Consider the following 14,244-nt stretch of genomic DNA (forward strand, 5'->3'; position numbering starts at 1 on the left):
ATAAGACATCGAATAGAAGAAGGACTACTCGTGATGAAGGGGATATCGTCAGAAGAGAACCCAACAGATCCCCTTACGAAGGGATTGAGCAGGGTTAAGCACTTGCAGCACGCTAGGAGTATCGGGCTGAAGGACGATATTAGTTTTAATGATTAGATAGATATTTAGAAACTTTTAATAGCTAAATTGTAATTGACTTTTGATGATTGAATAAAAGGAGTTTTATTTATAAGTAAAGTAACTATCTTGTGTCAGTTATTTACTATTGATTCAATCTGCATATTTTGACTTCCAGAATAATTAAATTATTCAAACTATCCATAGTCGATCATACTTTGGAAGTAGGTTATGAAATTAGACTGTCATGAATGGGTTTTTGTAAGATTGTCTAAGGTTTTAGACATAGCAAAGTTTGCTACAAACATTCATGAGTGCTGTTGAAATAAGATTTGAGTATTGGATTAAACCCACACTCACATGAATCACTTCATGGAATTTATCACGGGTGATTGTGAGATGATAATATCTTATAGTCTTCAAACTAAGATATATGAGTTGTTGATTATGAGTTGGTTGTACATTGATAGTGCGTAAATGCATTAGTAAATCGATGTTATAAAACAAGCTGTTGTGTATGATTTAACGAGTAATTAGTACAAGCATATAAGTCGAGGTTTATTTGTTCCTTTTATCCTAAGAGGATTAAAAGCGATATCTTGGGCCCCTCGATGATTTTTCTTTGACTTATGTGTTGGGCCCGATCAGGACTCAATTGATGTGTTCAATTAAGTTCTATGTCAAAAAAATCAGAAATCGGGAAACAAACTGCTGGACAATGAGTATGACTTTATTCCATGTCTTTTTACACACTATATCTTATAGAATAGAGGATTATATGATCACTTATCTAATGGACACATCAGAGTATGACAACGGTCTTTTGAGAGCTACGATTGCTAATCGGATTTTAAGTTGCATTGGCAATTATAGTTATTAGACTTATCCAAGTGGGAGACTGTTGGATTAGGTGGCTAAGCCCATAACTATAATTGGTATGTACTTGACCCGATAGTAGCATGGCCATTTCGGGTTGCCTTCACCACAGCAATTTGATAGATGGATATTTGAGTAAGAGGTTATTTATGATTTATTAATATATTATAAGTATAATATATTAATTGAGGAATGATATTATTTAATTAGTATTGATCAAGAATTAATTTAGTGATCAAAGGAGACTAATTAAATTGATACATATGAGTTGGGCTAATGATCCATGGTTTGATTTGTGATGGGCTTATGGGTTAATCCATGAAGTATTTATCCAAATCAAATGGGTGGATCATAAGCTTATGGGTATGGATTAGGGTTACACATGACCCTTTATATTCTACACACACACACACATGTATATATATATATATACATATATATATATATATATATATATATATATATATATATATATATATATATATATATATATATATATATATATATATGTATTCATAAGTTAAAATCGGTTACCACCTTGCATTCCAAGAAGTAGAATCCAATTTCTAGTCTCCTAAATCTCTCTCATATCCATCTAGTTGTTTATTGGTGTTTGTGACTTGTTTGAGGCACAACACACTGGGTGCTAAGTATAATTAGTATTATGATTCATGTATCAAATTTTGTATGCTAGTTTAGGCTTTATGCTTTGGATATCAATGTTGCATGTATAATTAGAGAAAACTTAGATCCAAAGCATTAGGGTTGTATGTGCACCATAGGAATGTTAGAGTACATAAAACCCAACAGACTCAAGTTGACAATAAACAACGAGAAGTTCACTTTCGAGAGGGGGAATGGGTGTATGTTAAACTTCAACCATATAGACAGATGATTGCCTCTAGCAGGATACACCACACATTGGCTGCAAATTTTTTTAGTCAATTTCAGATTATAGAAAAAAATAGGCCCAACGGCTTAAAAGCTTCAATTACCACTTGCATCTAAAGTTCATCATGTTTTTCATGTTTCATTACTCAAAAAAGCAGTGCAAGTTCCAGTGGATCCAATTCTTCGTCCGGATTTAGAGGTAGGACAAGAGGATGTCTTGATTTCTATAGTAGTCTTGGCTACACGTTCTGTCGGGGGTCCTCATGAAAAGGTGGAACAATGCTTGGTGCATTGGCAGGACAATCGTTGGGAGAAGCTACTTGAGAGGATGCTATCACTATCAAAGAAGAATATCCAAATACAAGTCTTGAGGTCAAGACTTTAACTGATGGAGGGAGTAATGATACATACACAAGCTTAATAGTCAACAAAGGGAGCACATTGGGACCACTAAAGGTGTATTCTAGAAGGAGCAAAATTGCAAATCAGGAAAGTGGCTAAGAACGGTTATTGAGAGAGAAGAGAATAAAAAGGGAGGGACCATTCCCTGGACAATCTTGTGATTGAGTTTGATTATGTATTATTAATAGAAGCTATCTCCTTTTTAATTCATTACAGTTTATTACAATTTTCATTGCATAAATAAGTATCTTATCATCTTCCATCTTTTCAGAAATCAATTCTCAAATAGATTGAGCAGAGAATATATCGTCAAATCTGAAGGAAATTAATCCAAACAATACGTAATGCATGATTGTTATGCTAATTAATCAGTTCAACAATCAACGTAATGCTTCTTCTGAGAAATGGTAGTAGCGATTTATGGTCCTCTCATTTCTCCTTTAAGTTCTGAAACTGAGATCTAGCTATTCTGATTTTATGTTCCCGTGTGTGATAATTTAACAAATGGTATAGAAAAGAAGGGGGAGAAGAACAATGCACATAGGATAGTCGATGAAATGCTTCAGACTTAAAACCCAACAATTCCCAATGTCAACAACAATATAACACATGACTCGCTGGAGGTAACCTCGAGTGGCAGTGGTGGTTGTCGGAGTGCCTGTGAGAAACAATAACTTAGATTGACAGATTCTATAGTGAATAACGTGAAATAAAAGACAAGAAAAATGATCAAAATAGTGCTAAATGCTTAGATTATAAACAACCCTAGAAGAGTTCAACGAGAACTTCTCTATAAGAGCTATGTAGGGCGACTAAACGTTAACCCTAATTAAGACATGCATGCAATATTTATAGGCTAGACTATAAGCACAAACACGAGAATGGACATGCCCATCTTGGTAAAAGCAAACTTATACAAAACATATTTGACACAATACTAATAAGCCCAACAATCTCCCCCTTTGTGTCAAATAAGGAAGGAGTTCTTCTACCGCTGCTGCCTTTTTTGCACCTTGAATAATTTTGGCATTATATTCAGAAGAGTGTTTCGGACAACTATGTACTACTTGATCATATCCGAGAAGCATTTCTGATCAGCAGCATCGTTCACTTTACAAGCTTCAGTTAAATCCATGATGTAGTTTAGAGCAGATGTTGAGTGTAAGTTTTTGTCTAGCAAGAAGAAAATACACCTCTGAACTTTTTGATCAACCTTCCTTCGGTACACCATGCTACAATTGTCTTTTCGGATTTTGCCTAGCTTCATCTTGTAGAGATCCTTCGATTCCTCCTTAGGTTTCTGAATCAGCTTCTTTTTCAGAACATATGCTATTTCCACATCCATCTTTGCGATCTCATGAATGTAACAAATAAGCATCCTCTTCAGATGGACTATGATTGGCTCGAACTTCTGTTAATCTTTTGATAAAATATGAAACAAAGAAATCCAATCGAATGGATTCATGCATTGTAAATCAGCAAGTGTAAATTCATCTTCCGAATGACTTGTTCCTCGTAATCCTTTGAACTTGATATTAATGAAGTTTTCAGTCTGAACAGGTGCATAGACCTTCACAACAATAATCTTCTGTAAACTCCATGTTTTGTATTGAGGCTTTCCATACTTGATATAGAAATAGAAGAGCATATGATTTGCATCATAGTCAGAAAGTGGAACTTTCTCAATCCTGTCAAACCATCCGAACAGAAAAGCCCTAGGAGTGACCGAAAAGTCGAGTTGAGAGTCAGCAGTATTATCCAGCTCAAATGATACCAAAGGCTCCAACTAGTGAGTGCTCGGATCATCAACTTCTTCCTTCTGAATTTTTTCCAATGTCCACGGAGGAAAGAGCGACTTCTGAGTTTCCATAGTGACTTTCGCAACTTTGGCTTCCATTTCTTGATCTTCCAACTCTTTGCGAACTCGCAAGAGATCAGGAAGTTTGATATCACAATTCTTTCTTACAAGCTTTTCACCGTCAAATAACTCTTTCTCTTCTTCTTCTTCATCATCTAGCACATTTTCTTTACCTTTAGATCCAGAAGCTTCATTATTCTTCTGATCCATAGGATTTAGTTTCGGTTTTTGCTCATTTTCAATAGTAGGTTCACCAGTCTTTTGTTTGAATTTTTCTTTATATCCCCCTTGTTTCGGAAGAGCATCATGTTCCAAAACAACTTCTGTTCTATTAAGCATTGCAAAAACTGGTTTGAGTTTGTCTGCAAGATGTTGTCGTACCGAGACTGTGAGCAGTGAATCACGAGTCTCTATAATACTTTGCAGATATTGATTAACCTCTGAAACACAACTCTTAAGAACAGTCTTCTCCGATTCCAAATCATCTAGATGCTTGTTGGCGTAGGTCAACTTCACAGAAAGGACCTTAGCTTTTTCAATATTTTAAGCCAATTTATCCATGAGGCTGTTCTATGTAGCAAGGTCTTTATGAAGTTGTTCTATCTTTAAGACAACAGAAGTGTTGAGCTCGGTATTGTCAAGCTTGATTTCTGATTGAACATAGGAAAGCGCCTCATTCTCAGTTTGCAGAGTTGACCAAGACTCGTAATGACTTTATTAACATTCTCAGTGTTTTCATCAGAAGAGCGTCGAAACTCAACCATGAATTTCATCACTTCATCATGTAGCTTTTCGACTTTTGCGGGTGTTTCTGAAATGGTTTTCTCATAGGCCTGAATTGCCTTGGTGGAGTCTTCAATGACATTCACATTCGCCTTTGTGAGCATCTCAACTGTTGCTCGGTGGGACTTCAACATAAACTCATAATTGGATGTGGATTGGGATGACTCCAATATAGAATCCAACCTTTCATTTAACTGTTTAAATTGACCCCGAGTCATCGGAGCGTCGTCATCATCACTGGTTTGATGGATGGTGAAGGGGCTGAACACAAAATCCTGAAAAGTATCCCGATCATCACCAAAAACGATGTCTGGATCGTCATCCCAAAATGGTGAAGTGGTAGAAGTGCTTTGATATAGAGTGACACCCATATTGACATCAGCCCCCGTATCAGATACATTGACATGAATTCTGGAAGTGTGTACGTCCTCCGAAACATACTTGGTGACAGTGACTTCAGGTGTACTAACAACTGTTGTTGTTGTAGCAGTTGAATCTATATAGAATGGTGTGGAGAGTAGGACAGAGATCTGTGGAAGTGAAATGCGAACAGAAATCTATGGTGATAGAGGAGCGATGGTGATCAGAATTGTTGTAGTTATCGGAGAGGATGGTGGAGTGTTCATCTGAAAGAAATCATAAAAGGGAGTAGAGTAAGTGGCTGGAGTGGATACCTTCGAAATTGGTGTGGTTGTAGGTGGTTCCGAAGTTGCAGTTGTGTCTTCTACTTGATTCTGAACTAGATTCTCTTGAACATCAGTGCGAGTTTTAGAATCTGAAGCCTCCTGAACAACTGGAGACGGAGATCGTGGTTTGCGAGCTTGCTTCTTGATCTTCTTCTTCAGAATTTTGACAACCTCAGAAGGACCAGCTTTTCCCTTTCGCTTTGCACCCCTATTCAGTTTATTGGACTCATCAATCTCCTTTCGCAAGTCATCTGGTATAGGGCGAGAACCAAAAGTAGGCTGCTTGCGATACTCATTCACAATCATATTGTCCTGAGGCACCTTTGCTAGCATCACCTCCGGAATCAAACCCACAAACATGAACTTAGTTGGATCAGACATCATAAATGTCGACGTCTAAAGAATCGGAATAGAAGAAACATTAGAATCCTCTATCACTGGAACCTTAAAGTGAACTAGGGCTCATTTGACAACGATCGACCAAAAACGTGCACAATAGATCTTAGTGTTGCGAGTAGAAGAGGAAGTACTCTGAATGAGTTGTGTCCAAAGGATAGAGCCATAGTCCAGATTTATGCCATGGTAGAGGCCATAGATAATGGTACAAAAGAGCTTACTTGCACTGTCTGAGACTGCTACGCGTTCCGAAAAGCTCTTAAACAACAACGTGAACAGTTTGTTCCACATTAGAGGAAGATTGGGCTTCCTGAACTTGGACAAGAATGAGATATCTCCAATATAACCCATCTGGTAAAACATGTTGATGAGATCAGTGGTTCAAATCGAGTCTGGATCCACAAGGCTTGCAGATGACTCAAGCTCTAACATTCTATAGAAACGGGCTTTATTGATAGAGGTCATGTTAGTAGCAACCTCGAAGGTTATGATTCCATCAGCCTGAATGTATGTTTCATACGAGTGCGTCTTGGAAAGACGAACCAGAGGAATCGATTCTGCCATTGTCAAAGCTTGTGCAAGTGGAGAATACTTTAGACATTCAATCATCGGCCTCAGGGGTTCAGCAAAAGATGTTGTTTCAGATGATCCAGCCATCGTAGCAATCGAAGAAGATGATGAACATTAAGTAGAGAGAGAAAGATGTTTTTTCCTCGAGAGTTTTTGTGAGCTGTGAGAGAAAATCAATCATCGAAAACCCTTTTATACGTCATGAGACGTGAGAGAAGATTGATGTTTGACATTCCCATATCCTATAAAAGTAGCCTGGGATAGCGTGATAGCTAATCATGTGTCAGACCTGTTGTAATTGACATTGGTGATGTCAGGGATTTGAAATATACGTGCCTGATTTGAATCCTTATCCCCAAGAAACCGCCATTTCAGTTTTGACTCATTTGGAATAAAATATCACTCCACTATAACCCGTTCTGTGAATAACAATAATCAATCGGAATAAGAACCAGACTTTGGAAAAATCATAAAGATTTTTGTGCAATAGTGTGCTAAATAAAAAGAAATAAAGCAAAATAAATTTCTGGGATTTTGTGATGTCAAATAAAAATGACATGAAATTCAGATGGATCCCAGCCAGCGATCTCTTCCTTTTGAGTCAAAAGAGACTCAGAAGTGCTTGTGTGGCCTCCCATTGAATTACGATAATCTATTTAATAAGAAATAGTGAAAGGCTTCTTTTATGTAGGCTGCTAGGGTGACTTAAGCTTCAACGAAATTCTGAAACTTGACATAAGTTCGAAATTTTGAGAGAAGTACTTGTTTGAATAGTGTAGCCATAAGAACAAGTATGCTTTGGTAATTATTTAAGTGGCTAGATAGTAAGAAAATCTCACGAAAAATAAAAAATTTGGATCTTCTGGGAAGAAGTGTCTTAGGTTGAGAACATTTCATGAAGATCACTCAAAAAGCAACAATGAGATTTCACACAATGATGGTACAAACCAAAAAGGTTTTATTCGTTAATTCCTTGGTGAAAAATTCTACAACGTTTGATTGTTTACCGTCAATTCAGAAATGGTTTCGAATTTTGGGTTTCACTCAAATCGTGGTAATAACGATTTTAAGATCATCAACACGGATGTTGTGTAACCATAAACCTCAATGGTAATTGCTGAGTCTCAAGGGTTACGATTTATGAATGTGAAGTTGATGGAGAAATAGGAGGCTAGTTCCGAAAGAGAAAGTGTACATCTGCTAGAAATTAGTGACACAGCAGCCAACTCATAACTCAGTCTGAGAAGAGTAAGGTAGTTCAATGGCTTATGTGAATTATCAGCCTGATTGGGAAGAAACGGTCGGAATGAAAGTTTCATTAAGGCTTCAAATATAGAGTCTCAGAGGCTTACGACAACATGCAGCAACATGCTTCTAGGGACACTAATCTAGTACATAGATTTGGAATTATACCTACCCCATTGTTCTGAATTGAGGTAACAAGGATTTGTACCTGAATCATGAACATATTCTGAAAATAACACACAAAAATGAAGAAAAATATTTTTGTAATTTTTGGATTTTCTGAAAAAGATAAAGTAAAAATAAACAAAAATATTTTGTGAGATTTGATTTTTCTGAAAAACAAAAGAAAAAACAGAAAGTAAAAAGAAAATATTTTTGTGATTTTGGATTTTTTGAAAATAAATGAAAAACATAAAATAAATAGAAGATATTAAAGAAAATAAATTCAGAAGCATAAATGAACAGTAACTTCTGAAGCATTCCGAAGCTCAAAATCAATTTGAAGACACTTAATGTACAAATTATACATAAGCATTCTGAAACCCTGATGAGCAATAGAATCTGAACCATTCCGAAGCTCGGAATGTGAACAGTAAATTCCGATTCCGAAAGGCATTTCGAAACTGAGTCAGCTTCTATCATTCCGAGTCCTTGTAAAATACGATTGAACGTAGCTTCAGGTAAGGCCTTTGTGAAGATGTCAACCAACTGATCAGAGGAACTAAAAACATGCACTTCAGCATTTCCATTCTCAATGTGATCCTTTATAAAATGACATCGTAGTGCTATATGTTTCGTCTTTGAGTGTTGCAATGGATTATGGTAGATTCTGATTGTACTTTCTGAATCACAATATAGTGGAATCCTCTTCATGTTGATCCCATAGTCCATTAGCTGATTCTGAATCCATACAACTTGGGAGGTGCACGATGCAGCAACGATGTATTCAGCTTCTGCCGTAGACAGAGAGACACTAGTCTTCTTCTTAGATTTCCAACTAACAAGTTTGCCATCTAGAAAATGACATCCCCCAGAAGTGATTTTGCGATCGAGACCACATCCACCAAGATCAGCATCGGTATATGCTTGCACAAAGAAACCGAAGTTAGAAGGATACCTAATTTTGAGATAGGTGGTTCTTTTGAGGTATCGAAATATATTCTTCACAGCAATCATATGAGGTTCACATGGATTCACCTGAAACCTACACAATAACAAACAACAAACATAATATCTGGACGACTCGATGTTAGATACATTAATGACCCAATCATCTGTTGATATAGAGTAATATATGCAGTAGGCTTGTCTAAGGATGGTGTAAGCTTCATTCCGAACGTCATTGGAACCTTGACCTTTGAATCACCCACCATACCGAATTTTGCTAGCAAGGTCTTCGTGTAAGCTTTTTGGTTGATGAATATCCCCTCTGAACTCTGTCTAATGTTTAAACCAAGGAAAAGTTAATAGGACCCATTGAGCTCATTTCAAAATTAGTTTCCATCAACTTTTGGAATTCAACAGTTATTTTAGAATTAGTGGATCCAAAAAAGATGTCATCAACTAAAATCTAAAGGATCATTAAGTGCTTACCATCTTTCTTGCGAAAGAAGGTAGGGTCAACCGAACCTTGTTTAAATTTTGATTGTTTTAGAAATTGAGTAAGGCTTTCATACCATGCCCTTGGAGCTTCTTTCAAACCGTACTAAGCCTTGTCCAAAACATAACAATGATTTGGATATTTCTCATTAACAAAACTTGGTGGTTGTTCCACATAGACTGTTTCCTTGAGTTCACCGTTCAGAAATGCACACATCACATCTATCTGAAAGACTTCAAAATTCTTGTGAGCGGCATATGCAAGAAAGATCTGAATAGATTCAAGTCTTGCAATCGGTGCGAATGAATCCTTGTAGTCTATACCTTCCTCTTGACAGTATCCTTTCACAACCAGTCGTGCCTTGTTGCGAATAATGTTGCCTTCCTTATCCATTTTGTTGCGAAACACCCATTTCATTTAGACAACTGAAGCATCCTTCGGAGTGGGAAAAAGTCTCCAAACTTTGTTTCTCTCAAATTCATTAAGTTCTTCCTGCAAAGCTTGAACCCAATCCGCATGATCAAGAGCAATCTTTACGGTTTTAGGCTCGATTTTAGAAATGAACGAACTAAACATGCAAAATTCCATTTTTTAAAATAATGCAGTTTGATTCTCTTTTTGTTGTGACCTTGTAAGAACTCCTGAAGATGCTTCTTCGATCACTTGAGATTTTGGATGATCCTTAGTCCATTTTGTCATAGGAGGATAACGTGGATCATAGGCTGGATCGACTTCAGCAAAAACTTCCTTATATTCTGATTGCACATCAGAATCATTATTTTCATTCTCCCCCTATAAGTTTTCATGTGCTTCTTCATTTGGAATCAGATTTTCCCCCTGGATTGGAACATTAGAATTTGAGTTGAAGAGGAGCTTTCCCCCTCGAATGGAGGATCAGAAGGTGCTGGTTAAGATGGTAGATCAGAAGCTTTCGTAATTAGTGTCTCTTGAGAGGTTTCAATGTTTTTAGCAACTTCATCAAAAATTATCTTTAACTCGTCCCCTTGATTGTCCTTTGCTTTTGATTAAGAAGAGATGGCTTTTTCAGGCTCATCAAACAGATTCAGAAATTCCTCATAGAAATTTGAAGGAGGAATTATCATAGGATTCTTTGAAGGAAAGATCTCCTCAGATTGACGATCTGCTTTCTAAAACTTCTCCATATAGTTATCATCAAAGGTGACATAATAGGTCTCTTTAATATTTCTTGATTTCTTGTCCAGAACCTTATATGATTTCGAAGTTAACAAATAACCCAGAAAAATTTCATCATCAGCTTTCGCATCGAATTTGCTCCTTTGTTCTTTACAATTAAATATAAACACCTAGAACCAAACACATGAAAAAAATTTACATTAGGTTTTCTATTATTCAGAATTTAATAAGGTGTAATTAAGAATCTTTTGTTGTTGAATGAGTGGTTATGTGTGAAACAAGCAGTTACAATAACATCAGCCCAAAAGTAGAGTGGAAGATTCGCAAATGATAACATAGTCCTTGCAGCTTCGCAAAGAGAGTGGTTTCGTCTTTCAACTACACCGTTCTGATGAGGAGTGTAAGGAGCAGATAAGTTGTGAGTTACCCTTTATCAGTTATGAATTCTTCAAATGCTTAGTTTTTGAATTCCGAATCATTGTCACTGCGAACTTTTCGAACTGGCTTTCGTAACTGAAGCTCAATTTGCTTGATGAAATCTTTTAGCTTCGGAGTGGCATCTGATTTCTATCTAAGAAAGAACACATAGGTAAATCGAGAAAAATCATCAACAAAAACCAAGATATATTTATTACCACCAATACTTTAAATGGTAGATGGACCACACATATCAATATGCATTGATTCGAGTGGCTCAATGATCTTAGTATTGATGATGGTTGAGTGACTCTTCGAACTTTGCTTTCCAAGCTCACAAGCAGCACACATATGTTCATTGTCAAACTTCAGAAGAGGTAGACCACGTACAAGATCACCCAGTACGAGTTTGTTTATATCCTTGAAATTCAGATGGGAGAGCCTTCGGTGCCACAACCAACTATCATTCGAAGACGCTTTCGTAAGAAGGCAAATGGATGGCTTCCCTTTGATTGGTTTCAAGTTCAGTGGATACATTTCTCCCTTCCTTTTAGATTTCAGAAGCACTGCTTCAGATTTCTTCTCAATAATCTTTGAACCCTCATCATCAAACGACACCTTTAGCCCTGTACCTACAACCAATTGCGAAACATTTATTAGATTATGTTGCATGCCTTCTACATAAGCTACCTTCCGAATAGAGAATTCTCCATTCGTAATCATCCTGTAGCCTTTGATTTCTTCGGTAGCGTTGTTTCCAAACTTCACTCGACCTCCATCTTGTAACTATCTTTATTCTCATAATTTTTCCATCCTTCCAGTCATGTGACGAGAAAAGCCACTATCAATGTACCATTCGGAATCGTCATGTTCATCACGCACTACCTGCAAGAATTAGAGATATTTAGGTACCCAAACTATCTTGGGTCCTTGTGAGGATTTTATAACAACAGGAAAAATCCTAGTCTTATCAACCCAAAAAGATCTTTTTATCAAAACACTATTCTTCTCTTTTATTATTTTGAAAACTTTAATTTTATCATCACCAAGATTAATTTCAACTACATTAGTTTTTCGTTGAACAAATTCTTTGTGTTTCTTACCCATCTTTTTCGCGAATGCCTTTTCCTCGTTTTTCAAGTTTGCTTCGTATTCCTCGAGAGAAATATTTGGTTCTGAAACAACTTTACTTTTGCCCTTTACATCCTATAATGTGTGGACTGGTTTTGAAAATTATTGTTTTGGAGAACAATTAGATTTTGGCTTTTCAAAAGGTTTTGAAACACGCGATTTTGAAACCTTGTGTCGATTTTTGAGGTTGTGAAGAGGATTTTGGTTGTGATATCGGAATGGGAGAAGAATTCTTATTTTGATTTGAAACTCTTACGGAATTAATAGAATTTCGATTCGAATTCTTATTTTTCCAAAAGCGTTTTCTTTCTTTTATATTTTTCCTATATCTAGCATTCAACTGCCTTTTCTTTTCAATCAATTCAGCAGCAGATTTATGAATGTTAGGCTTTGGTTTTTCCTTTTGGACTGGCGTATCATTATGTTCCAAAGAGGTTTCACTCGGAATATCTTTAGTACCGGTAAGACCTGCCTTATCGTAACAATGGTTAACACGATTCAACGGTTCGGAAACGTATTTTCCCTTTGTTTTCCATGAGGTCATTTCGGAAATACATTTTGTTTCATCTGCATTGTTGATTGGTCCTGACCAGAAGATTTCGTCGCAACCTTTTGCATTATCACTATCAACTAGGGACGTAAGTTCTGAAGTATGATTTATGTTCAGTCTAGTTTTCACAAAAACTTGGTTCGGAACAGTTTGTACTTTCGGAAAAACTGTTGCTTTTTCATTTAAAACATTTGAACCTTAATTTTCTACAATACGAACGAATTCGATTGAATTTTAGAAATCAAATTTTTCTTTGGTTCAACATCATTTTGTACTAACTCCGAACAATCAACTTCCTCCTCTACAGAAATCTCACTCATTTCGCTTTCATCGAATTCAGAAGTATTCTCATAATCAATATTATTTTCTGAATTCAACTTCTTGCATAACGAGTCATACTTCTGCATAGAAGTCAATTTAATTTCTTTCTTGTCGTTTTCTGTTAGAATTTTTTTCAACATATTTTTGTGTTCTTTGGACTTAAAGTATTCTTCTATTTTCTCAAGTCCAACACGATAAGAATCAGAAACATCATCAGAGGAAACCATGGATTCACACTTATAACAATCTGCATTGATTTCATCCTCTTTCAATTCAAGAAAGGGCAAAATCATTTGGTGCAATCCTTTTCCTATTTCACAATCAAGATGCAATTGAGTGATATTGAAATATAAACGCTTAGCAATTAAATAGAAAATATTCCTTTGTTTCAAAAGTGCACGACTGTCTCTCTTAAGATAAATAACATCATCATGTGACCTAGTAAGCTCTAATTCCAAGGCCTCTATTTTTAATCTCCTCTCTTCACTTTTAAATGTTTCCTTCTTAAGTTGATCAGTCAGATTAGAATTACTTAGACGAGTTCGTTTTAAACTATCACTAAAATTAGAGACAATATATTTTAAATCGTCCAGTTCAAAGTCATAGCGAGAAACCGGAATGTTAAGAGATAGAAGTATAGAGTGTACCTTATCAACCACTTTCTCACATTCTTTTACTTGATCTGAAGCTGTCTTCATAGCAAAGCAGCTTTTAGAAGCTTGATCACCATCAGTAGCATACCCTTTTCGTTCCGAACCTGCGTTCTGAACCATCAAGCATTTTCCTTCATACTCATGCAACTCTAACTTCGCAACAAAGTATCCTCCATGTGCGGGTTTTCTGACCTCATCATCTTTAAAGTCAGTTGACCAGACCTCAACTCTTCCATCTTCATCACTTCCTTCCTGAACAATCAATGTTGGCTTTGCATTTGATGCACAACTTTTTCTCAGTTCCTCTATCTTCTGAAGATATTAGTCTTCATCCTTCTCAGTTTCTTTATTTTCATTCATCCTCCTAAGCATTTATTCCTTGGCGAAGTGATTCTTGCCATAACAGTAGTTGCAATCATAGCCCGGATCACCCACCAGCTTCTTTTCTTTCTTCTCATCTTTGTTTCCTGAGTTCTTGAAAAACTCATACATGCGCTTCTTTGAACTAGAGTTATCTTTTCTGAACTTGTTTCTGTTACGAGAGAAATTCCTTTTATAGAACTTCTTGGGATTGGACACAAGAAGAGCTTTGA

General features: G+C 36.4%; 1 protein-coding gene across 1 annotated transcript; it reads right to left on the reverse strand.

Moving 5' to 3' along the window:
* Positions 1–7,967: 7,967 nt before the first annotated feature.
* On the reverse strand, positions 7,968–9,197 carry LOC145164374 (secreted RxLR effector protein 161-like). The gene is made up of 3 exons (XM_079083097.1): positions 9,082–9,197; positions 8,664–9,028; positions 7,968–8,050 (listed from the first exon to the last, which is right to left on the reverse strand). The coding sequence occupies exons 1-3, from the start codon at positions 9,195–9,197 to the stop codon at positions 7,968–7,970; spliced, it is 564 nt and encodes a 187-aa protein (XP_078939223.1).
* Positions 9,198–14,244: the final 5,047 nt, after the last annotated feature.

Source organism: Lactuca virosa, chromosome 3, assembly GCF_052849685.1.
Source record: "Lactuca virosa cultivar CGN04683 chromosome 3, Lactuca_virosa_CGN04683_v6, whole genome shotgun sequence".
Lineage (NCBI taxonomy): Eukaryota > Viridiplantae > Streptophyta > Magnoliopsida > Asterales > Asteraceae > Lactuca > Lactuca virosa.